Raw genomic sequence first — 23,680 nt, 5'->3', positions numbered from 1 at the left:
GGTTATATTTTCAACATATTATGCCTAGTTAGTAATCAATAATGAACTCATATTAAATGTAAAGGCACGTTTAAACCACAATAAGATCCTTGAGTGTACACATTTCTTCCCCAAAAATAAGATGTGGTTATTGTTACACATTCACACAAGCAGATCCTGCAACCCCCCTCTCACTGACCACATTCCGATCTCTGGCAACATCTGGCAACTGAAGAACTCTCAACTTCAAGCTTTTGTTCACAATCATGTCATGTAGGAAAATACATCTGATTTAAACAACATCAATCATCCATTTTTATATCGATCCATATACGGATCTAAATTCCCATAAAGTGTATGGAATGTCCCCCATAAAACATGGAAACCAGTGTGTGTGTGGACAATGTTCACAACCATGTCAATAACATACTATTATACGACTTAAGAATGTCTTTATTTTTGTATTTAAGTTTTCACTAGCTATAATATTTAAGCATTGCATTCTGTGTATCATATATACTTAAGGAGAGTTTTATGCGCACGCATACAAATAACGAGTCGAGACTACAGTTGCATCCTGAGTGTTTATTGTTATTGTCTGGTACCTGCATTTCTGAATGGATGCTGGAAACCCATCATAGTATCTTGCATAGGTCTCTGATGTCCATGTACTGTGGATGTAACAGTTGGCACATCACGAAAACCATGCAGAATAGTGCAGTAAAGGCACAATCACCAAAGATGTCATACACACCAAACATTTTTAATACTCTGCATTTTGTTATTAGGGTGAACATCTCTTCTTTTAACAATGTGAGGAAAAAATACAAGCATATACATATTTGTTGACCTTTCTTATTTGTATGTCTTAAATCAACGTCCTACCCATTCTCAAATCACAACAACTAGATATCTTGTGAGGCCTAACAGACCTTTAACCTCTACAACTTAAATAGTCACACGCACACAAACAAACTAACACAGAGTATACGGTGTTTAGCTGTGATGTTGAACAGTTTTTGACATTACCTTGTCTAGATGTTTATACCAAAACAATGTGAACAGATGACAGCTTTCAATTGGACAGTGTTAAGGATCCTTGTAAGGCTACAGGGCATTTCATTTTCCTAGATATACCACTGACATTCTTACTATGCTCTCTGTAAAGGTGTCATTTTAAATTAAACCAAAGAAATGAAAGCTAAGTTGTTTCCTAAAATATAGCTTTAACCTACTACACTATTTTACAGATAGTGGCAGGTGATAGGAAAGACAAGAATGATTAAATGAAAGAAAATTGCTTGGAAAATCAAGTCTTCGGTGCATGATCTAACAGACAGTGGTACTGACAACCTGGCAAATGTCGGTTCGTATAATAAATGTGTACTCAAGTATTTGGAGGAACAGACTTAAGGTAAAGCTACACCATCCAAACAGACAGCTGATGTTTCAACTCAAACACTGAACTGCAAATCATTTGCAACTATCCATTTTTCCCTTTTAGGGTATAGCACAACTCATGCATGTTGGCATCTCATTCACTGTTGCAAAAAATAGCACAATTCTCCATAAAACATACAACTCTCACAAGTTTCAATTTTTTTACAAACAATCATATATTTATATACTTTCAGCACCATTTGTTAGTCTATTCATTACTGAATACACATGTAAGAAAGGATTCCATTAAATGTGCTGACTATTGAGGAAGTGCACATTTTAGGACTTGACGTTTGTGTGGGGGGATGTGTGCACGGTCAGTTACCTTATATTTTCATTTAGATTACAGAGATGGTCTGATTAAAAGCACAAACAAATGCACACTGCCCTGATACCCCTGGGATCTTTTCCTTTTCGATTAGACGTTGACAGAAAACTATACTTTTACAATGCTTTTTGCATTTGAGGAAATGCTCTGAAAGATAACTTAAATGTAAATGAACGACAATTCACTAGCACGTCGCGTCCATCATGGGCCCACACTTGTGGACTTCGTTTTCTGTATACCTGGGATGTTGTTTGTTGAGCTACCTACAGAGTTTGCTTCCATCTCCGTTTTTGATATACTCCCTGCTACCTCTGGCATCTAATTGAGGTGTTTTACAAGGACACTCAGGTGGTACAGGTAGCAAAAACACACAGAAATTGTGCTTGGTGGTGGACTGTCAGAAAAGATAAACATAAACTCACTTGTGCGTAATAAGGGCTAACAAATGTTCAAAATCTTAAACGAAATAACATGATGGGCGTAACACCAGTAAAAGCAAAGGGAGCATAAGGACTTTAAAGAGGGCAAATGAGAAAGGAAAGTTTACGTGGGGTGCCTCTGTGTAATAATGCCCTCAATGTAAACATTTGATGTCTCAGTGACAAAAGTTGCGCTGGCACGGTTGGTGCAGGAAGGAGTTACGGGTGTGAGTTGCGAGCCGTTGGACCTTTTCACGAGTGCGGTTTTGGCGCTGCACGAGGTTGCGTCCCAGGTGGCGACGCTCAGTGCGGGCTTTGGCCCTCTGCACCCTGGACATCTGTGTGACTTTAGTCAGGGCACCAGCCTGGGCGACTGCTCCTCTAGTCACCCTTGTAGGCATGCTGCTCCTGGTAACAGCAGGAAGAGCAGATTCAGACATCCTGCTGAACAAAAGAATGAAGTAAAAATAACATGAATTAAATAGCATTGCAGACGTGAACAAAAAAACCACCACCACACGATTGTAGCAACCAATACCAGATTTTTTATGGCAATAAAAAAACTAGCAGAGGTCACAATGTACAAGATTTTAAGCAATACCATATCCAACACATTCACTTCGGTATGATATAGTGGCAAATTCAGTCTCTTGATTCTCTACATTTACATTTAGGCATTTGGCAGACACTTTTATCCAAAGCGACTTACATAGCATTATCCTATATATTTTACATAGGTATCTGCAATCCCCTGGGATCCAACCCGCAACGTTGCATTGTTAACGCAATGCTCTTACCACTGAGCTACAGGACAGCTGTTTCTCTGGGAAGCTATGAACATGGTCAAATACTATTGGTCTGAAATGTCTCCCCGCATTAAACATGTTTGAATGCAAATTCTGTTTGCATAAATGGAAATGAGTCCACAAATGCAAACAAAAGTGGCGCCAGTGGTCAAGCGGACGACTTAAGTTTTCATTTACACAACTTGAAAAAATGCAGAAATGGGTTTGAAAACACCGGAACACTGACACTTACCTCACACTCCCGGTCAGGCTGATGGCACTCTCATCCATTGCAGGTAGATGGCCAGGTGAAACATAGACAGACATGCTGGGGTGCTCGATGAGGAGGTCTTCCATGGGGCTGGCCTCCGCCGTGGCTCCCTCTGCAGTAAAACAGGGGGGAGGGGTGACAAACCAGCTCTCATCCATGCTGCAGTCACTACAGGAGCAAGAGCCCCGCTTGCTTAACAACACATTCACTTCTACTGACTCAGGGTGACAGAAGGAGGTGGGGCCAGGAGAGCAGACGGAACGGGATGTGGCATGCGCTGTCTGTATCCTGCCTGCTCGAGTTCTGCGCTTTTTGCAGGTTGGAGGAGAGTGAGATGCGTGACTTTCTGCTAGCGATGCTGCCTCCGGCCTGCTCTCGCCTGCAGCGGTGTAGATATGTGGATATAATGGGCCGTTTTTTTCGGGAACGTGAAAGGTTTGGTTGAAGCCATGCAAAAGGGAAATGGCGGCACAATGGGCACACACACCAGTAAAAAGGAATTCAATCAAATGTGGAGAAATGAGAGGGGGTACGTAAACAACAGAAAAAACAGAGAATAGGAATACTGTCGTTAGTTTTTTTATAAGTCTGTGTGCGTGTGGCCTTGTTTTTATATCCCAGTGGGGACCTAAACCTTGGTGCACATCAACTCCTGGGAACTCGTGTCTGTACGATTTATATGCTTTTTTTGCCCGTTGGGACCTCAATTTAGATTTTATTTTAAATCTAAAAATGCTAAATGTTTTCTATGATATTCAGTAAGGGATAGGGGATCAAATATACAGTTTGTACAGTATAAGAATCATTACACCTATGGACTGTCCCCACGGAGATAATAAACCAGACGTCACTATGTTTCATACCTACTGATTTGCCAACCTTGACAGCTTCTTAAAGCATTGGCCTGTAGGTGCACTACACAGTAATAGGCTGTCATAAAAGGCTGTTCCAAACATTAGGCAATATAACTATTTTGCCTTAAAAGATGCCTCATTTTGGCCAGGTTTTAAGGCAGCATTTCTTATATTTTTAATGGACCAGGCAATCCCATAATGCAACAAAACAATCTGAGAGAAAACCTTATTTCAAGATGGTGGACGAATAGAAAGACATTAGTATAGCTACATTTTTTGTTTGAATTCATATAGCAAATAAAATACTATCATGTAATTATACAGATGACCAGATATACTTGCATAACGTGAAAAACGTCTCTTCCATTGTAACGTCCTTACAATGTTTTTGTTAGCGTGGCATACTCAATGGGTCGCCATAGTTACATTTAAGCTGAATGTGTTATTATTCACGTAGCCGGTAATGAGAATGTTGATTGCCTAAACAGCTCAATCCAGCTTTAAACCTGCTCAGCAAGACTGTCTACAAGAGAAACTGACTGTAGATCTCTTGCTTCTTTTTTGGTTTCTCTAACGCTGAGAACGTACTTGCTAAACTCTTGACACATTTTCTGGAACAAAGGTGTCGGTGCATGAAATCGAACTTGTGTGATGTGTGCTATTTACATGTGTATAGCAGAGTTTTTTTTAGTTTAGTCTTCAGCCCCCCCTCTTATATGATTTAACTCATCATAGCGTGTTAAATAATGACACAACTAGAACATTCAGGGGGGAACTAATGTTGACTGCTTTCCTATAGCTCAGTGAAGGGGCGTAATTTCCACTGGGGTCAAGGGGGTCATGTCCCCTCCACTTTTCAAAATCCGGTTTGTGTCCCCCCACTTTCAAATTAGTTTGTTATTACCCATAACAGTGTGTTAAGCATGTTGGTTGGGGGATGCTGTTTCAATAAATGGCACAATCTAGTCACAGTGCTAGTACAACTTGCTATCGTTTCACTGGGATCCACTAAACAGCATATTTTTGAGAGTGAAGATGCTAACACCTATGGATGTTGCTAGGGGTGGGCTTTGGGACTAGCAATTGAATGCATTTTATGTTGTGTTTTTGTTACAAAAGAACTGCTGCAATACACCCTGTAAATTAGATTACGCATGCAAACTTCATTTCACATTTATTCTGCACAAATGTAGCTTTTATTTAAATGATTGCAGAACCTGACCATCCTGATGTTCATTTCCATCAAGATGTAATAGCTTTGACTATTTCACAAACATTATAGTCAAAGTGAAGTATAGAAAGCATTTAAGAAAATGTTTGTGAAATCCAAAACACTACTTCAACACCACATTTTAGGTAAATTCTGGGCATGTAACCTGCATACTACTAGCTCTGTAGAGCACACAAGCTCACTCTAAATGGCTGTGGTACTTAAAAGACATGTTTCTTGTCATTTTGTTTTCTGAGCAACAATCACACTACACTACAGTACACTACACTACACAACAAGTGACCAAGATTGAGAAAACATTTTCTCACGTAAATTTGTGCGATAACATCTAGTTTAGGCAGTAGGCAAACCTGCTGTCGGTGACTTTGTAAGTATGAGTATGTGCTTTACATTTAGCAGACGGTTTTATCCAAAGCGACTTACATAGCATTATCTTATACGTTTTACATAGGTATCTGCAATCCCCTGGGATCCAACCCACAACCTTGTGTTGTTAACCCAATGCTCTTACCACTGAGCTACAGGAAAGCTTTACTTTTCCACTTACAATTTTTATGCCTGAATCTTTGAATTTGAAACAACCTCGCGTAAAAACATGTTCCTGGTTTGCACCCATACAGTGTTTTTCATGGTTTGTTCAGGACACTCACCGGCCAGGTTGACAAGGAGCCATCCTTCTTCATCAGCCTCAGTCACACAGGGCTTTGGTCCCTTCAGCTCTGGAGTAACTTCTTCAACGCCTCCTAAGAACAGACTGCTGAGTCGCTGGAACATGTTTTTTTCCTGAGGAATAGCTGCCTTAAATGCTTAATATTTGTAACTATAGTCAGTAATTTCTGAGTATCAAAAAAGGCGACATGGAATATAAGGTCTCTCTTGGTTCAGGTGCTGCAAAGATCTATAATTACAAAGACAGAGCAAAGAAAATAATTGGTCAATAGCGTCATGATACAAGAAATGACCACAACTGGGGAATCAGAAATCTTTGGTTACAGTATGAAAGATTGAAAATAGCTTTTGCTAGTTGATTGTGTTTTCAGAAAAAAATGGCCAAACAATCTGATCAGAAAGGATTTCTTGCTTTACATATCATGGACACACCTATTCATATCCATAAAAAAGTACAATAAAAAACAGAAAGACTGGAAAGATTCAACAATATCTGTCAAAAGACAATATATAAAATTACAATTTTAAAGTTGTTATTAATTAATATTGCATATAGGCATTAATAGTCTGTTTAATATCTGACCTGTTTCTCTCTTCTTATCTTAAATGTGTGCTTCTCAGTGATAACCACTGTGTGCGCGTGCGTGTCTGTGTGTGTTTGTATGTATGCATATTGTGTGTGCTGAATGTTTTGTATGTGGGTGTGTTTGAATCGGTGTGTGTGTGTGTGTGTGTTGTGTCTGTCTTCTGTGTTTTCATCTTTTTAGCTTTTACTTGTATAAGTTTAAATGTTTTGCTAATAGTCAATATGTTTAATGTACAGCTGCTTTGTAACAATGGAAATTGTAAAAAGCGCTATAGCTATAGATAAAGCTCACTTGACAAATGTTAATATTTGTTCTGGGTCATTCATACATTTAGACATATTTTATTTATAAGTAATACATTCAGACAATTTTGCTGGGTATTTGCCATTGTTTTTTGGGGTTTCATTCTTATGCAATAATTCTTTTCTTTTAAAACTTTTCTTTATTACTGTCCCGGAAACAGTTTTGTAGGCGGGGCCTCCACTGACTGCTAACGTCAGCGCGGATCCCGATGACATCATGGACACATTGACTCCGCCCTCTTCAACTAGCGGACGCAGTATGAAACAACAACAGAAAGGAAAGAGGGCCGTTTTGACAGCAACAACCGTAAACGTTGTTTATTACTGTGGTTTTCTAATAGTGCATTACGAACGCGAGTGGTTACTGATGTAATGCATACATCGAAGGACAACGCGTTGATGATTACATTTATTTCAGGCTAGGTCAGACAAAGCCCGCATTCTAGGTGCAAATGTTTTCATTTGTGGATAAACAGGAGGACATACATGCAAACACATAGTTTCAAGCATGCGCATATAATGTGAAAAGCACAGGCAAAAGAGAACGAGATTGAGCCTAAGGGTCACAGCAATGACAGCTCGGATCAAGGGTATTTACCGGCGCATTCACATAAACTCACACGTCAAGCAAGAACGACATTAATGCCGCAACATCTGAATGTCGGTAAACGATGGTTTAGATGGTTCAAGTGCGGTGGCTGCTTGAAAATCCATCATTGCTCTTTCGGCATTTAAAAGGACATTCTGACGGCAGCGTTGCAGCTCCGAAAAGGAGCGAGAGGACAAGCTTTAGTCTAGGGCTGCTATCTGTCACGACGATGACGACGACGACACCATAATAAGATGTAATAAAAGTCAACAACAAAATGAAAAACCTCCATTAATGGACAACTGTTATTAGCGTTTGCTATTGGCGTTGTCAATACAAGTCTGATCTGAGGTTTCATGCCTCAAAAACAAAGCAGATGCAGATTCGGGTCTTACCTGCAAAATTATTCAAGATGTAAACGCGACGAACACAAAATATACACGACGAGAAAAAATCTTAAAGCATAGCTTTGCTTCAGGTGTTCTTGAGGTAGTAAATTCACAAAAAATAGAAGAAATCTGCGCGTAAAGTCTGATTCACACGACGTTTAGATCGAAATATCTGCAGCTTGTGGTGTTTTGGCAGATATTGTTTGTGGTGTTATTGCTTCGCCCAGCTGATCCGCGGATCAGAATATAGAGCGTACAAAACAGCTGATTGTGATGTCACGGTGCTCGTAGCAACGGCATGACCACGCCCACTCTGGCCTCTGGACCAATCGGCACTTTACACAAGATCCAGTGCTGTAAGTGAAACGGTGGGGGCTGGTATGAGGCAGATAATGTTATCGACGACGCCGTGCGTCATTTTGAAAGACGGGACAAATTTAGTTTGAGAATGCAGCCTTCAGCTAACTTTCGGTCGAGTGCTTTTATTTGTTTTGCATAGTGGCTGAGATCAACAACATCAAATGCGAAATCAAGTTAAATGGAAATGGCGTTTACGAATGTTTTGTTGAAACTTATTTGGTTTAGCAAATTGTATGAAAACACATTTCGAGTCAACATGTCATGATTCGGTGTTGTTATGATGCTGTAATAAAAGACATGTTAAGTGATGGAAGTACAGAATGCGGTCTTAGTTTCTCATCATGGCCATTGGCTGCGCGGAGTGTGTAGCCTATGATGCACATTTACTGTGGTGCTCATGCAGGTTATATGATCAGAATACTGCTTGTTGTAACATGAGCTCTGTGTTTGTAAATATTGCTTGACCCTCCCTCTCTTCATATTCCTGGGTAAGAGACTGCCACTTGTCAAAAGTAAGCAATCGTGAAACATGCTATGAATAATGGCATGTCTTGATAGTTGACTTTGGCATTTTCAACAAGCTTCTCCGTATTGTTTCAAAGGAGCTTTACAGAAAACATTCCAGTAAAAGAAACATCATAGTGAGCAAACTTAAAGCAACTGTGACGAGTAAGAAACATCCCATATGGAGCAAGTAGAGGAATCTCTGGCCTGTATCAGATTGGCCCGGGTAAAAAAAGGGCACATTTTTATAATGTACTTAAAGCACACATATTTTGCATTTAATATTCTAAAACTATTCTTAAGTATTTCTTCATATGATCTCAAGAACATCTAAGTGTAATCAACTGTGCTATTCTGAGCTTGAATATGAACTAAATGTGCTTTTAACATACTATCTTTAGTATTTAGTAACCACTAGTAGTACACTTCAATCGTGTGAGGTGTGATATCAGGTGGGGTCTGATATGGGTCTGCTTGCATAAACTGCTTAGACTAGTCTTAGGTCCCTGAAGTGCATGTTCAGCAGGTGTACAGTGATGTACGGCACCACATAAGTGTAATGCAGGGGAAAGGTTACGATGTGCTGCTGTTTAAATGTTATCTTTAGCCACCTGTACACGACCCACGACTAAAGTTACATGTTTCACATTCATGACCATCACCGCAAGTCAAAGCTGTTTAGTTTAACAGTACGTGATAAATGAACTGTAACTATAGTGTCTTACAGCTATGGGGATCCAGAATGTATGGTCTCATTGGTTCCCCAGTGACTGTGTTGGAAAACTGTGTGTGTGTGTGTGTACACAAGGTTAGAGATGACAGAGTGATAGGAAGAAAGCTGTTTAAAGAACAAACACAACAAACCTATGAGCTCTCTATCCTTGACTGTGTCATTGCTTTGATGTTACCTCCATGGCCCACTTCGATTTTCTAGCTTCCCCACTAAAACTTGTTTTGTTGTCACAGTGAACACAGTAAACTTTTTGAAGTGCTTTCTATCTCAGAGAAGATGGGGAAATGGGGGAAAGCCTCATTACATAGCAAACATTCATTCATAAAATGGTGAAGGAAAGAGAGATACACACATACACACACAGTGAACATAAATGCAAATAAGTGTATGTGTGGGTGAGGTCAGTACTCACACCAGAGCAACATTCAAGGAATTTTTGACGATGACAATTTACTTCCAAGAGTGGCCAGGCTTGTCTGTCTGCAAAATCCATTTTATTATAGTCTTTTGTATGATGTCTTATTGTCTAGAGCCTACATACTGTACATTTAGCGACTTCATATCATCAACTTCGATTTCTAACAGTTTTGGCATTGACAAGTTATGAACAAAACATATGGTATTTAAAGCAAAGTACAAAACTGTGGACTTCGACTTGCGTGTGCAACTGAGTTCGAGAATACAGATTTCTGCTCTAGAAAATGAACCTGCTCCCCCATTCTTTGAGCGATGAGACACATTTCCTGCCCTCCTCTCCGTGGTGTTCTCCAGACATCTGTGTGATGTGTGTCTATACACGACTAGAACAAGCAGTCCCAGTCGAATGCCCTTGGCAGGAATAAAGAGACCGTACTCACTCGGGATCAAGCTTCAGCGGAAACGCACTTTCACCAGGGAACAAACTGTTTTAACCTCCTGGTCTAGCACCGTGCTTGATTTAAGGTCAACTGAATCTAATTTAACACCATTACTTTCCCGAGCACCTGGATCTATGTAAGAATGTGCAAATTATTTGAAATACACGTAAGAGCGATGTTTGACTATTATTCAGCTGTTAGATAGAGACCAGTTTCACAATTGAATGGATAAAATCTGTAAACATACCAAAACATATACTTTTTACACCCTGGTACAAGGACAGCGTTGTGAACAGCAGCGGGTGAGTGTAAACCTCGGATTACATAACCTTTCCCTGCCTCGTCCTAAAATATCCTGTGTCTTCTCTTACCCTAAGCCTAGCCTGATAACATGAACCTGTATGTGGACCAAAGGGTGTGCCAAACAGTGTAGAAAGCTTGCAGAAACATTCAATATAAAGAGCACAGATACTATGTGAAGAATTTTCATCAGATTCAGCATTTTCGTGCAGAGCTCACTGTTTAGGGCCTCATTTATTTAACGTGCGTACGCACAGATTTGATCACATGCAAAAATCCACAGCAACGTTCATATTTATAAAAACAGGCTCAATCTGAAATGACATACTTCCTTAAAAAAGCAGTAGACGAACAAATATTATGTCCGAATCTTCAGTATTCACAAAACAGTAAGCGAGAAATATCCTGGTGATGGACTATTTCTCGCGAGATTTGGACGTTCTTATACTAATGTTTCGTCTTAATACGCCTACTTACCTACTATGTAGTAAGAGAAAACAGTACTTGAACAGAGTAGGATGTCCGAATCGTCAGTATACATAAAAGAGAAGGCGAGAAATTCCTGGATGGCTTACTTGTTATGCCCAGATTTAGAAGTTCTCAGCGATGGATACTTGATATACTGTACATGTATCCCATGATACCACTCACACCCCGCAAAACAGTCTCAACTGACTTTCATGTACAATGAAACATGTTGTTAATTATTATAAAGCTAATGTAAAATTAACATTGACCTTGCTTTTACATGCTGATATGTCTTCAACATTCGAAAGGTTAGACCCTACCTCACTGAGCATGCGGCACAACTCCTTGTCCAGGCCCTGGTAATCTCAATGTTGGACTACTGCAATGCTATCCTTGCTGGTCTTCCTGCAAGGGCTATCAAACCACTTCAGCTGGTTCAAAACGCAGTAGCACGCCTCATCTTCCAACAGCCCAAAAGGGCTCATGTGACACCCCCTTTTCACCTCTCTCCACTGGCTACCGGTTGAAGCCCGCATCAGATTCAAGTTGATGCTTGCCTACAGGACTATCACTGGATCTGCACCGGCATACTTTCACACCCTACTACACTCTAACAACTCCTCAAGAACCCTGTGTTCAGCAAATGAGCGGCGCCTTGTAATGCCTTCTCATAAGGGCACTAAATCCCTTTCTCGCTCATTCTCCTTCACAACTCCTTCCTAGTGGAACAGTCTTCCTAATGCGGTCCAGTCAACCTTCAAAAATCTCTTCTGTGAATACTTGACAAAAGAAAATTTAAATCCTAACTCTTTCTCTCAACAGGTATTTTTCTGGCTTTTGTTGAAACTAGTAACTTTGAATTAGCACCTGTCGTACTATTACTCTTTTATGACATATCATTCATTGCTTTGGATAAAAAAAAAATGTAACGATTAAATGTAAATGATTTGTTTTTAAATTGACTGTGTTTAAAATTGTGCATAGTTTTAATTCATAGAGTTTAAATACGGAGCATTAATATTGAGCTTATTTTCAGCAGTTTATTGACGTTTGTGTTTTATATGTATATTTGTCCATTACAATATTATAAATTGCTGAAATGTTTTTGTAACTCATAGAATACATGATAATTATTCACGAGATCATTTTAATCAGGTGGTTTTAACAGATACACTTTGGCGCAATTCAACTTTCTAATCACTTTTCATAAACAAATATAATTGCAAAACACAAATACGCCCTAAACCAATTAATTACCCTGCGTTCAGGGTCAATTTATTTACTTATTTATCCAAACGAGAAATTAAGAGAAAATGGTGTGTACAATGGCCTGTTATTGCCGAAATTAAACTAAGAAAACGAATCACACAATCACAAAGCTGTTGTATGCCTTTTAATTGTTTACTTTTATCAAAATCCTATAGCCCTACAAGGTAAAAATGAAAATACATGAAGCTCTGAATGTGCTGTACTTGAAGAAAATGTAAGGCTTTGTTTCATGTGTTGTTTACTTATACAAAACCCATGCTACGGTGTTAATACAACCTGTCTCTCATAACTTGAGTTGATGCGCGTTTCATTACATCAATTGGCAAATCTCTGGCCCACACTCCAGTACAGTAGGTGGCGGATTTGCACCTCAAACGTAAGTTGCCACCCGCCATCGAAAAGGAACAGAAGAAGAATTACGTCACATGATCACATCATGGAGTATGACGGCCGATTTCATTCATACTACACCCATTCAGGCGTACCCATTTAGCCCCGTAAAGTACGTACTTACTGAAACGAGTACCTACTCATTGAGTATCCCATTAGGGATTCAACCACGGTCTTTGACATGGAAAAGTGCTTGGCTCCATGTCAGGGTCTGAGCAGACGTACGCACGTTTGCTTGTCCTTTGCAAAGGACTTGCCACTCGTAAAGGATTTGGACTTTGACAGGTTCTCTTTCATATATCAATGACATTATCTAGACATCATTAAAAGGCTGATATATGTAGTTGTTCCGCTGCGCGCAACTTCATCATAATATCCATTTGGGATTTATAGATTTCACATCTAATAGAGAAGCGAACACGTGTTTTCTGTGTATACGTTCGTTTCTATGTATCATACATACACACTTTGAGAAATAATCGTAACATCTGATTTAGGACGGTTTCTACACATTTTATAAACGAGGCCCATGGTTAGGCTGTTGAGGGCTCTGATTGGCTGTTTAGCTTATATTTTAAATATGTACTATTCATGAAGAGTGATACAAATATAATTGTTAAATATCCACAATATATTTTCATACAATATATGAAATATATTATACTTAGGCCTATATATGTGTATATGTTACATGTTAAGCAAATGCAGTGTTTGTATATTTTGTGACCCTAGTTCTGACTCTTAGGTTTCCCAGTTTGAATGAAAAAAACTGAAGATTGGTGCCATCTGCTGGTGTGTGACAATTATTTCCTGTCATGCAGGAACTGAAGCATGTGCTCTTTAGTGATGGGAAGTCTGGTTGTTTTCTGAAAACCGGATCTTTTGGACTGGTTGTTTCAGTGCACTGGTTCAAATTTGTTTCACCAATTGTTTTACGCCACTCAGCACATTAAAATATATCATTCAGTAATCACAACTTCTTTCAGTTGACACATCATCTTTAAGATCTTACATGTTTCTTACATTTAAGCTTTAAGCTCGTTAAATATGATATACTTAGTATTGATAATCTAATAAAACACTCAAATGTGCCTTTGTTACAGAAAACTTCTCCGGTTACTTTCGTAACCTCGGTTCCCTGAGAAGCGGGAACGAGACATTGCGGAGACCGCATATGAAACTCCTCCTCTTTTTCACTTTTCCTGAAGTCCTATAGGATAACGCCAGTAAAAAAACTGGCCAATTGTCGCAAGACATGCACAGTATGCAAATACTGACGAGTCTAGACAGTATAATTACAGTGCATGTGACGACAATCCTCAGAATCTACGAAAGAACGCCCGACCGGTGATAAGCGGCGAACACGGCGATCTACGCAATGTCTCGTTCCCGCTTCTCAGGACACCGAGGTTACGAAAGTAACCGGAGACGTTCCCTTTCGAGAGCGGTCACTTCGACATTGCGGAGACCGCATATGGAACGGTAGTACAATCCCGCCGTGAGAGCTAATAAAAAACAGCCCGACAACTGGGATAACACGCACACAGTATGCGGAGCAAACAAATCAACCATTCGCGAGGTTGCCCCAAGCGTTAACCGCTGATTGGCGGATCTGACGACTCGGAAGACAAGGCGGGCAAAGAAATGACCTGTGCTCTAAAAGGGGTAGACATGGACTTTGGCACATAACCCGATTTTGGCCGGAGAGTGACACTGCAGTCGCCTGGTCCAAAACGAATGAAATCAGCGCCGACTGAGAGCGCTTGCAAATCCCCTATGCGCTTAGCCGAAGCAAGGGCGAGAAGGAGAACGGTTTTTAGAGTGAGCTCTCTCACAGAAGCCGCGTCCAAAGGCTCAAAAGGGGGAGAAGAGAGAGCCTTCAACACCAGCGCTAAGTCCCAAGGCGGTACCGAAGGGGTTCGCGGGGGGAAAAGTCTCCTCGCTCCTCTGAGGAATCTGACCACCAGCATGTGCCTACCAATCGATTGTCCATCAACCGGGGAACGAAACAAGGCGATAGCCGCTACGTAAACCTTCAGCGTTGACGGGAGGCCGCCGCTGTCCAGCCTGTGCTGCAGGAAAGATAAAATATCAGACACGGGGCAAGACGCCGGGTCGATATTGTTGCTGCTGCTCCATCAAGCAAACACCCCCCATTTTAGAGCGTATAAACGTCTGGTAGACGGCGCACGAGACTCCGAAATAGTATCCAGTACACGCTGAGGGAGTGCAGTTAAAACCCCCGAAGCGGCCAGGCATGGAGGTTCCACAACTCTGGGCTGGGGTGCCAAATCGTGCCGTTCACTTGGGACAGCAGGTCTCTCCTGAGGGGAATCCGCCACGGCGGTGCCGTCAACAACTCCCTCAGGTCCGGGAACCATGGTTGATTCGGCTAGAATGGAGCGACGAGAATCACCGACGCCGTCTCCTCTCTGACTTGCACAGCACTAGCGGTAAAATCTTCACCGGAGGAAACGCGTAAAGCCGAACGACCGGCCAACGCCCCGTCAGTGCGTCGCTCCCCATGGTAAGTCCCAAGGAGTGGATCAGCGAGAAATACAACGGGCAGTGTGCGTTCTCGCTTGTCGCGAATAGATCCACTTCCGCTTTCCCGAAGCGTTCCCAAATTAACAGGACTGTGTCGGGATGAAGCCTCCATTCCCCGTGCTGAAGACCCTCCCTCGAAAGCATGTCCGATCCGCGGTTCAGATGACCGGGGATATGCGCTGCTCTGATAGAGAGTATATGCCGATCTGCCCACAGTAGGAGACCCGCCGCCTGTTTGAAAAGAGCTCCGGAACGGATCCCTCCCTGGCGATTTATGTACGAAACCACAGACATGTTGTCGGTGCGAATCAGAACATGTTTCTGCTCCAGCCTCGACTGGAAAGTATGAAGAGCTAGAGACACCGCCTTTAGTTCCAGGCGATTTATGTGCCATTCCCTCAGAGACTGCGACCAAAGGCCGGATGCCGGCATGCCCTCGCACACCGCGCCCCATCCCGAGGACGATGCATCCGTCGTAACGACACTGCGTCTCGTCACCAGCCCCAGGGGAACTCCCCGACTGAACATGCTCGGGTCGCGCCACGGACTCAGGGCGCCGAGGCAGCCGCGTGTAACCGGGACTCGCGCCCGACCTGAGGACCATGCTCTCCATGGAACCCGAGCCTTCAGCCAGAACTGAAGTGGTCGCATGTGCAGAAGACCTAGGTGGCAGACCGCCGACGCCGATGCCATGAGACCCAAAAGCCTCTGGAACTCCCTCAGGGGAACAGACCGGCCCGGCCTGAGCAAATGTAGAGCTGAAGAGATGGACTCCGTCCGCTCTGGGGAGAGGCGAGCGCGCATCTCCACTGAGTCGAAACATACCCCCAGATGCGTTATGGACTGACTCGGCGTGAGTTTGCTCTTCTGCATGTTCACGCGCAGCCCCAGGGATGTCAAGTGACAAAGCAGCTTCTGCGTGTGACCGATTAGCGCCTTCCGAGAGTGGGCTAAAATCAGCCAATCGTCCAGATAATTGAGAATGCGCATTCCGCTCGCTCTGAGAGGGGAAAGCGCCGCGTCCACGCACTTCGAGAATGTGCCCGGAGCTAATGCCAGCCCGAATGGGAGGACGGCAAATTGGTACGCTGAATCCTCGAATGCGAATCGCAGGAACCTTCAGATCTACGGAAACAAACCAGTCCCCGGGACGCACTTGTGCCATGATCTGTTTTAGAGTTGTCATTCTGAACGCTCGCTTGTGAAGCGCTCGGTTGACAGGTCTCAAGTCCAGAATCGGACGCAGACCACCATCTCTCTTGGGCACTACAAAATACAGGCTGTAAAACCCGCTTTCCAGGTCATTCGGGGGGACACGCTCGATCGCTCCTTTTGCGAGCAGGCTGCAGATTTCCTGCCTCAGCACAGGTGCGTTTTGCGCTGACGTAAGCGACGGGACCACACCGCTGAAGCGGGGAGGTCTGCGCCTGAACTGCAGGGAGTACCCGTGTTCTATCACGTTTAGCAGCCAAAGAGAGATGCCTGGGATGGCTTTCCACGCGTCCAGAAACAGACATAACGGCCGAATCTGATCGGGGGTTACCGTCATCGCACCGTTTAGGGTAGCACGCTGGCCCAGCGAGGCTAAATGCACTGGCGGGAAAATAGCTTGCGCGTGAGACTCCAGCGGTCTCTCGTCCACGGGAGCGTCCGTGGACGAGGGAATGCTGGTTATAGTTGTGACTAGCTGCGGCTTCGCGCTGCACCGTGGCAGGGCAAGGGACGCAGCATTGTGTGGGTGAGGGGGAAAGAGCTCTTTCTGTGAACAGGTATGTGTTTTTATTGCATTCACACAAACAACACTTACAACATTGCAATAATTGCCCGCAACCGCGGGGGAAAACTGTTGCAAACAGCGGCGTTTGGGGGCCGCCGGCACGCTCACAGACTCTCTCCTCCTCTTCCCAGGTCCGTCAGGACGACGGCTTGGCAGCCGATGACGCTCCGCCGTCGTGGCGTGGACCTCTCTTCGGCCCGTACCCCTTCTCTGCTGGGCCCGACCATTGTTTCGGACGGACGTCCGGCTCGCGACCTCAACTAGCCGGTGCGGGAGCCGCGTGCTGTTTGGCGGGTCTATGCGAGGAGTGAGGCGCGGATGAAGAGCGGGCTCTCGGAGACGGTTGGGTTGGTAAGAGCGTCGAGGCAGCACGTGACACATGGCCTTGGCGCGCTTTTGCGCCTCACCAAAACGCTCTACTACCGACTCCACGACGTCACCAAAGAGGCCGGAGGGAGTGATCGGTGCGTTGAGCAGGGACTTACGATCGGCGTCTTTTAGATCCGCCAGCGTAAGCCACAGATGACGGTGGAGGACGACCATAAACCCCATAGATCTGCCGATAGCCTGATCGGTGCGTTTCGTAGCCATCAGCGCGAAGTCGGGTGCCGCCCTCAGATCCCGCGTAGCGTCCGCCTCCAGGCTGCCGCTATCCAGCGACTGGAGGATCTTTGCCTGGAACACCTGCAGCACCGCCATAGTGTGCAAGGCAGAGGCGGCCTCGCCAGCGGACGCGTATGCCTTACCGGCGAGATGGGCGGTAAACCTGCACGGCTTCGAGGGCAGGCCTGGGTCCGAGCCCAACGAGGTGGCGGAAGGGCACAAATGAGCGGCGAGGGTCTCCTCGACGGGTGGCATGCGCACGTAACCGTGGGCCTCGGCCCCGACCACGTGGGCGAACATGGCCGGCGTAGCAGCATGGACGCGCGCCGACTGAGGTGCTGACCACGTCTTCACCACGTGCTCGTGGACATCTGGGAAGAACGGCGAACTCCTTTTCGACGTGGCTTGGGGGCGACTCGCCTGAAAGTACCAGGAGTCGAGCTTACTCTTCGCCGGCATCTCAGGTGGATCCCAGGTGATGTTGAGCTCGCTTACGGCTTTCTCGAGAACCCTGACGAACTCCTCGTGGAGGTCTGGGGTGCTCTCCGGATCGGGACGATCTCGTTCCGATCCTGCCCTGTCCTTGTCCGAAGCTGATATGGACATGGAGTCATCGTCCTCCTCGACGCCGAAGGAAACGGCGTCCGCGATGGAAGGCGGAGGACGAAGGCCCTCGTCGACGTAGAGGACTGGGGAATGAGGTGACGGCAGAGGACGGGGGCCCGGAGCCGGGTCGTCGCCGCCACCTCGTGGAATGGGTGGACTCACCAGCGGCTCGTTGGCGGCGGTGAGCCTCGACCCTATGAGTCCACGAGCGATGTTCCTGCGAGTCCTCAAAACACTCGCCGGCAGGTCCGCACAGTGCGCGTAATCAGACTCGCAGAGTGCATCCTCCGCATGGGCAAGGCCCAGGCAGGCAATGCAGTGCTCGTGAGTATCCTGCGGGCCAATGGGGCCCGCGCAGAGACGACAGAAAGAAGCCATCGGATGCGGTGAAGAAGTATCCAGTTGCGTCTTCAACGATGGCAGTGTGAAAAAGAAGATTCTGAGGATTGTCGTCACATGCACTGTAATTATATTGTCTAGACTCGTCAGTATTTGCATACTGTGCATGTCTTGCGACAATTGGCCAGTTTTTTTACTGGCGTTATCCTATAGGACTTCAGGAAAAGTGAAAAAGAGGAGGAGTTTCATATGCGGCCTCCGCAATGTCGAAGTGACCGCTCTCAAAAGGGAATCATATATGGTGCTACTGCTCCCCCTCTGAAAAAGTTTGTAACACTGTGCTCTGAAAAGACAACTAGAAGCGTCTAAGGGGGGAGTGTAGCTTCTCACAAAACGTAAAACCAAATTTGGGAGTTCCTCCTTCTCATGTGTGGCCACGAGGCAGTGGAATACCCTTCCAACGGAATATATCTTATGTACAGATTCTCACACTTTCTCATGCCTGACAAAGAGTTGGTTTCTAAGTAACCAAGTTTGCACACATCTCTAAGGTGATATATCTGATGCTACTAAACTGTTTTAGTGTTTGCTGGAGAACTAGGAGATAGAAAGTTGATGGACTCCCTGTTTCTGTAAATTTTTTTGCAAATCTGTTCGTTCTAAATAATAATGGACACTGTTTTATTCATTATTCAATTATTCAATTACAAAAATCTGTCATACCTGCCCGGACTACAGGTGAAAATTAGCGACTGTTGCTATGACCTGGCCCGAGACATATTCTCTTGTTTCAACAAGTTTAATGTTTATTTGTGCACTGTCCCTGTTTAAAATAAAATAATTTCTATTCCATTCCAAGTACAAAAATGCAGGCTGACGGACTTTTTCGCTTCAGTCCTGCATGTTCAAAAATTTGAAGAAAGTCAAAGAGACCGTTTTTCCCAATAAGTAAAATGTATTATCAGATGTAAAAGCTTCTTTCCAGCTGGGGTTGCCTCTCAACATATATATGAGTGAACAACTAAAAAACTGAGAAAAAATCTCGCGTAGCATTAGCACAGAGCTGTCCACACTGTTCACTGTTCTGTGCCTCACGGTGAATCACACATGCTCACTATCATAAGCTCATCGGTTCTCAAACAGGACGTGTCCGAAAGAAACAGCTCTCTGTTCAGTGTACTTATGATCTGAAAGCTGTTGCAACTTGCAATCGGTTCTTGACTCCAGAACGAGAACCGCTCGACATTTTCAAGTGCTCTACTAATGACTTTATGATTTATTTTATCATCCGTGATTTGTTTATTTTATTAAATGTATTTAAGAGACAAATGGTGATGCTTGGAGTACATGTGTTGGCCACTGTAAATGTGCGGCACAATAACGTGTCACGTTCAGTGGAAATGATGAACTTCAGAGTTGGCGCAACGGATTAAAGAGGAGCGGATGCCTGACGAGCCTCTGCTCATATTGGTTTTTTTTGTATTTTAATTAGAGCTAAAGATCTCTTTCACAACAAAGCGGCCAACAAAGCATTTGTCATGTGTATTCAAGTGTCATTTGTATCTGGTCTATTTGTATGATACGATTGTGAATGTATTCATATGTGTACATTCGCAGTTCTTACGGCATAAATCCAAGGCTTAAAGGCAAAAGTGTAAAAGTGCAGACACCATAAGGAATATAAATAAATGCCTGTATATAAAGAACTACCTGTGTCTTTGGTGTTGGGAAAATGTACATTTAGTCATTTAGCAGACACTTTTGTCCAAATAAACTTACAAAGAGTTCGGGGAGCAAAAAGCGATATGTCATACAGGAGCAATAATACAATAGATACTAGTTTCAACAAAAGCCAGACTACTACCTGTTGAGAGAAAGAGAGAGGTTTTTTCTTTACTTTTTTCATTTGTCAAGTATTCACAGAAGAGATGGGTTTGAGAGATGTGGTTGACCGGACTAAGTTAGGAAGAATGTTCTACCAAGAAGGAGTTTTGAAGGAGAATGAGCGGGAAAGCGATCTACTGCCCTTTTGAGAAGGCACTACAAGAGACAGCTCGTTTGCTGAACGCAGGACTCTTGATGGGGTGTGGGATTTAGAGATGCACGGATCAGCTCAAATGTCACCCGAATCCACTGCTTCAAACAAAGAACTAAGGATTTAGATTCCACCTTGGCTAGCCGCATTGCTTCTGTGACCGATAGCAGTGCAGTCTCAGTGGAGTGATTTGTTTTATAGCCAGACTGCTTGTCATCCAGGAGTTTATTCTGGGATTGGTAGGAAGACACCTGGTGGAGAACTGCCCTTTCATCTGTTTTTGCAATAAATGGGAGGAGAGAGAAAGGTCTGTAACTGTCGGTAGTAGAGGGGTGAAAGTGTTTTTTTAAATGAGGGCGTGACCTGGGCCTGTTTGAATGTGGATGGAAAAGTGCCGGTGAGCAGTTGTTGATGTGTGAGTGCCGGTGTGAGTGTGCTGGATATGGCCTGAAGGAGATGGGAAGGGATTGGGTCAAGGGGACAGGTGGTGGGGTGGCGGGAGAGAAGTCTGCTGACTCCAGTGTCAGTCAGTGGGGTACCGAGGTCTGAGGTGCTGAGAATTGTTTGCTGGTGGATGATTTTTTTTTCTGTGAAAAAGTCAGCAAAGTCCTCCGCAGTCAAAGAGGTAGTGGGTGTGGGAGGAGGGGGCAAAGAAGAAAGTTAACGGTCTTGAAAAGTGTTAGAGTGTTAGGTGCATTGCTCACCTTGGTGGTATAGAAAGATCAAGTCAGCTTTATTTATATAGCGCTTTTGACAATTTTCATTGTTACAAAGCAGCTGTACAAGAAAATATTGACTATAAACAAAACATATGTCATGACACTGGGACGAGAAAGGAGACTTGGAGACTCAGATGCAGGGCAAAACAAGAGATCTTTTATTGAAACCGGGCAGGATCCACAATATGACACCAGCCAGGAGAAGAAAACCACGTAAGCCTGGCGGAGAGGGATCTCGATCCGTCGGGACTACGGGAGAACAGTCACACCACTTAGGGAGATCAGGAACGGAGGAATCCTCCATACCACGGAAGTCTGCGGGGAGACGACTCGACCCGACGGCACTCACGGGAGATCAGTAGAATACCCAGACCGGGAGAAGTAAGTGCTGAGAGGACGCACGGCAGGGAGAGCCTCCACCCACTGACCAGTGTCCAACGAGAGAGGCAGACCACCAGGTGGAGAAGAGTCAGCAGCGTGCAATGCACGAGGGTCCAGAACGCCAGCGCAGACTAATGGGCAAAACCAAAAAACTAAACTTGAAAGCAAAGAGCAAACTCAGGGTACGAAGACTACGGAGACTAAGACAGGAAGATTTCACAAAACTTGACAAGGTACTAGACTAGAGGAGCCAGGAACGTGAGCTAACACACACAACGATCTGACAAAGAACGAGAGGACAAGAGGGACTAAATAGAGGGGAACCAAACAGCGGGAACAAGCTACAGGTGAAAATGATTAAATGATTACTAAGGGGAACGAGTAAAGGGGCATGAGATATTAAATGACTAAGTGGTTAAGTGATAAGGTGATGGAAACCCGGTGCGGGGAAAGCCTGGTGGAGACACTGGGCGGGGCAATGACGTAGACACCAAACATGTGCGGAGCTGTCAAACTGACTCCGCACGAGTTTGACACAACAACACAGTACAGACAGCCAAGACAAATACTAGGATCACAACAACATATAAGGTTATGCAAGTCAAAACACAGGTCAGATATCAGACAGACTATAAATTCCTATATGCAGTGTTATGTTGCAAAGAATACTCTCATACATCCCTCCAATGTTGCACAGGACCCGTCTACTACGCAACAACATCCACATGAGAGTCAGTGTGTCACCCTCTATTCTTGCCGGCCAGCAACAGACACACTCCCAACTCCTTCCTACTGGCTGCTTTTATCCCTCCAGCCACGCCCCTTCTCTTGGTTAACTCCTTTGGTCGTACCTGCTACATTCCACCCCCTCGAATACATCGGCGACCCGACAATGAGAAATTTTTTTTTAATCATCTACCTTCTCTGTTCCCCCAGCTGATCGTAGCAGCCGATAGGGGTTTGAATGTACTTCTATAATACTTCTAACAGATCTGCGAGGACCCTTGCCTATTTGCGGGGTGTCTTCTATCCCTTCGAACACCCTTTCCCCTCCAAGAGCGCTTACCGGTGAGTCTGGAGATCCATTCTCTTCCCCTGAATCATCCTGAGACATTGCCATCGGGTGAAACTCTACCTCACACTCCCCCATATTAACCTCCCTTTCCTCCTGGGCCTCTCCTTCGGCTCCAGAATGGTCTCCTATCCCTACCACTGCAGCGGGTACACCCCTGAGTTCCGCTCTGTGTACCTGTCGTATTGGACCCTCTTGGCCCACAGGGATAATAGTGTAAGGGGCACCCCCTTCCCTAGGCTGCCGCACCACCTTATACAGTGTGGCATCCCACCGGTCCTGAATCTTATTACGGCCTTCAATGGCATGATTACGGGTATACACAAACTCCCCCTCTCCTATACCAGTGTCATTAGCCTTGGGCTCGTATTTCTGATCTCGTAACTGCCTCCTTGCTTGCAACCATTCCCTTACATGCCTATAGGCCTCCCCCAATACCTCCTGATGCTCCCTCACCCAATCTTCTACCTCATCGTCTCCCTCTGCAGTCTCATCTCCAAACAGAAAATCCACCGGTAGACGGGGCTCCCTACCGAACATCAGGAAATAAGGGGTCCTACCTGTTGACTGATGGACTGTGGTGTTATAGGCATAGACTAATTGTGCTAGGTACCGCAGCCAGCGTCTCTTCTGATCGGGGGGTAAAGTGCGTAGTAAGTCATGCAAGGTACGGTTAAACCGCTCACATTGCCCGTTACCTTGTGGGTGGTACGGTGTTGTACGACTCTTCTGGATGTTATAGATTTTACACAGCTGCCGTATTAAGCTACTCTCAAAATTTCTGCCTTGATCGGAATGAATCCTACTAGGGGGGCCAAAAAAATTAAACCAGTGCTTCACTAACACATCTGCCACTGTGCTAGCCCGTTGGTCTTTG

General features: G+C 44.4%; 1 protein-coding gene across 4 annotated transcripts; it reads right to left on the bottom strand.

Moving 5' to 3' along the window:
• Positions 1-721: 721 nt before the first annotated feature.
• Positions 722-8,096, bottom strand: tp53inp2b (tumor protein p53 inducible nuclear protein 2b). 4 transcript variants are annotated; one of them, XM_079478041.1, is made up of 4 exons: positions 7,850-8,096; positions 5,958-6,205; positions 3,205-3,601; positions 722-2,610 (listed from the first exon to the last, which is right to left on the bottom strand). In XM_079478041.1, exons 2-4 carry the CDS (start codon positions 6,079-6,081, stop codon positions 2,343-2,345), a joined length of 789 nt encoding a protein of 262 aa, XP_079334167.1. In that variant the 5' UTR covers positions 6,082-6,205; positions 7,850-8,096; the 3' UTR covers positions 722-2,342. The 4 variants fall into 4 exon arrangements, with proteins under 4 accessions (XP_079334167.1, XP_079334168.1, XP_079334169.1 ...); XM_079478042.1 differs by having other exon boundaries at positions 722-2,607; XM_079478043.1 differs by having other exon boundaries at positions 3,205-3,334.
• Positions 8,097-23,680: the final 15,584 nt, after the last annotated feature.

Source organism: Barbatula barbatula (genome assembly GCF_947034865.1).
Source record: "Barbatula barbatula genome assembly, chromosome: 17".
Taxonomy (NCBI): domain Eukaryota; kingdom Metazoa; phylum Chordata; class Actinopteri; order Cypriniformes; family Nemacheilidae; genus Barbatula; species Barbatula barbatula.
This window is presented reverse-complemented; position numbering and strand designations above follow the sequence as displayed.

Excerpts from the sequence above, each read along its gene's own strand:
- tp53inp2b (XM_079478041.1), bottom strand. The coding sequence starts at position 6,081 with ATGTTCCAGCGACTCAGCAGTCTGTTCTTAGGAGGCGTTGAAGAAGTT. Across the intron at positions 3,602-5,957 it reads GCTCCTTGTCAACCTGGCCG|GCGAGAGCAGGCCGGAGGCA; the intron begins GTGAGTGTCCTG and ends ACACCGCTGCAG. Across the intron at positions 2,611-3,204 it reads AGCCTGACCGGGAGTGTGAG|CAGGATGTCTGAATCTGCTC; the intron begins GTAAGTGTCAGT and ends TCTTTTGTTCAG.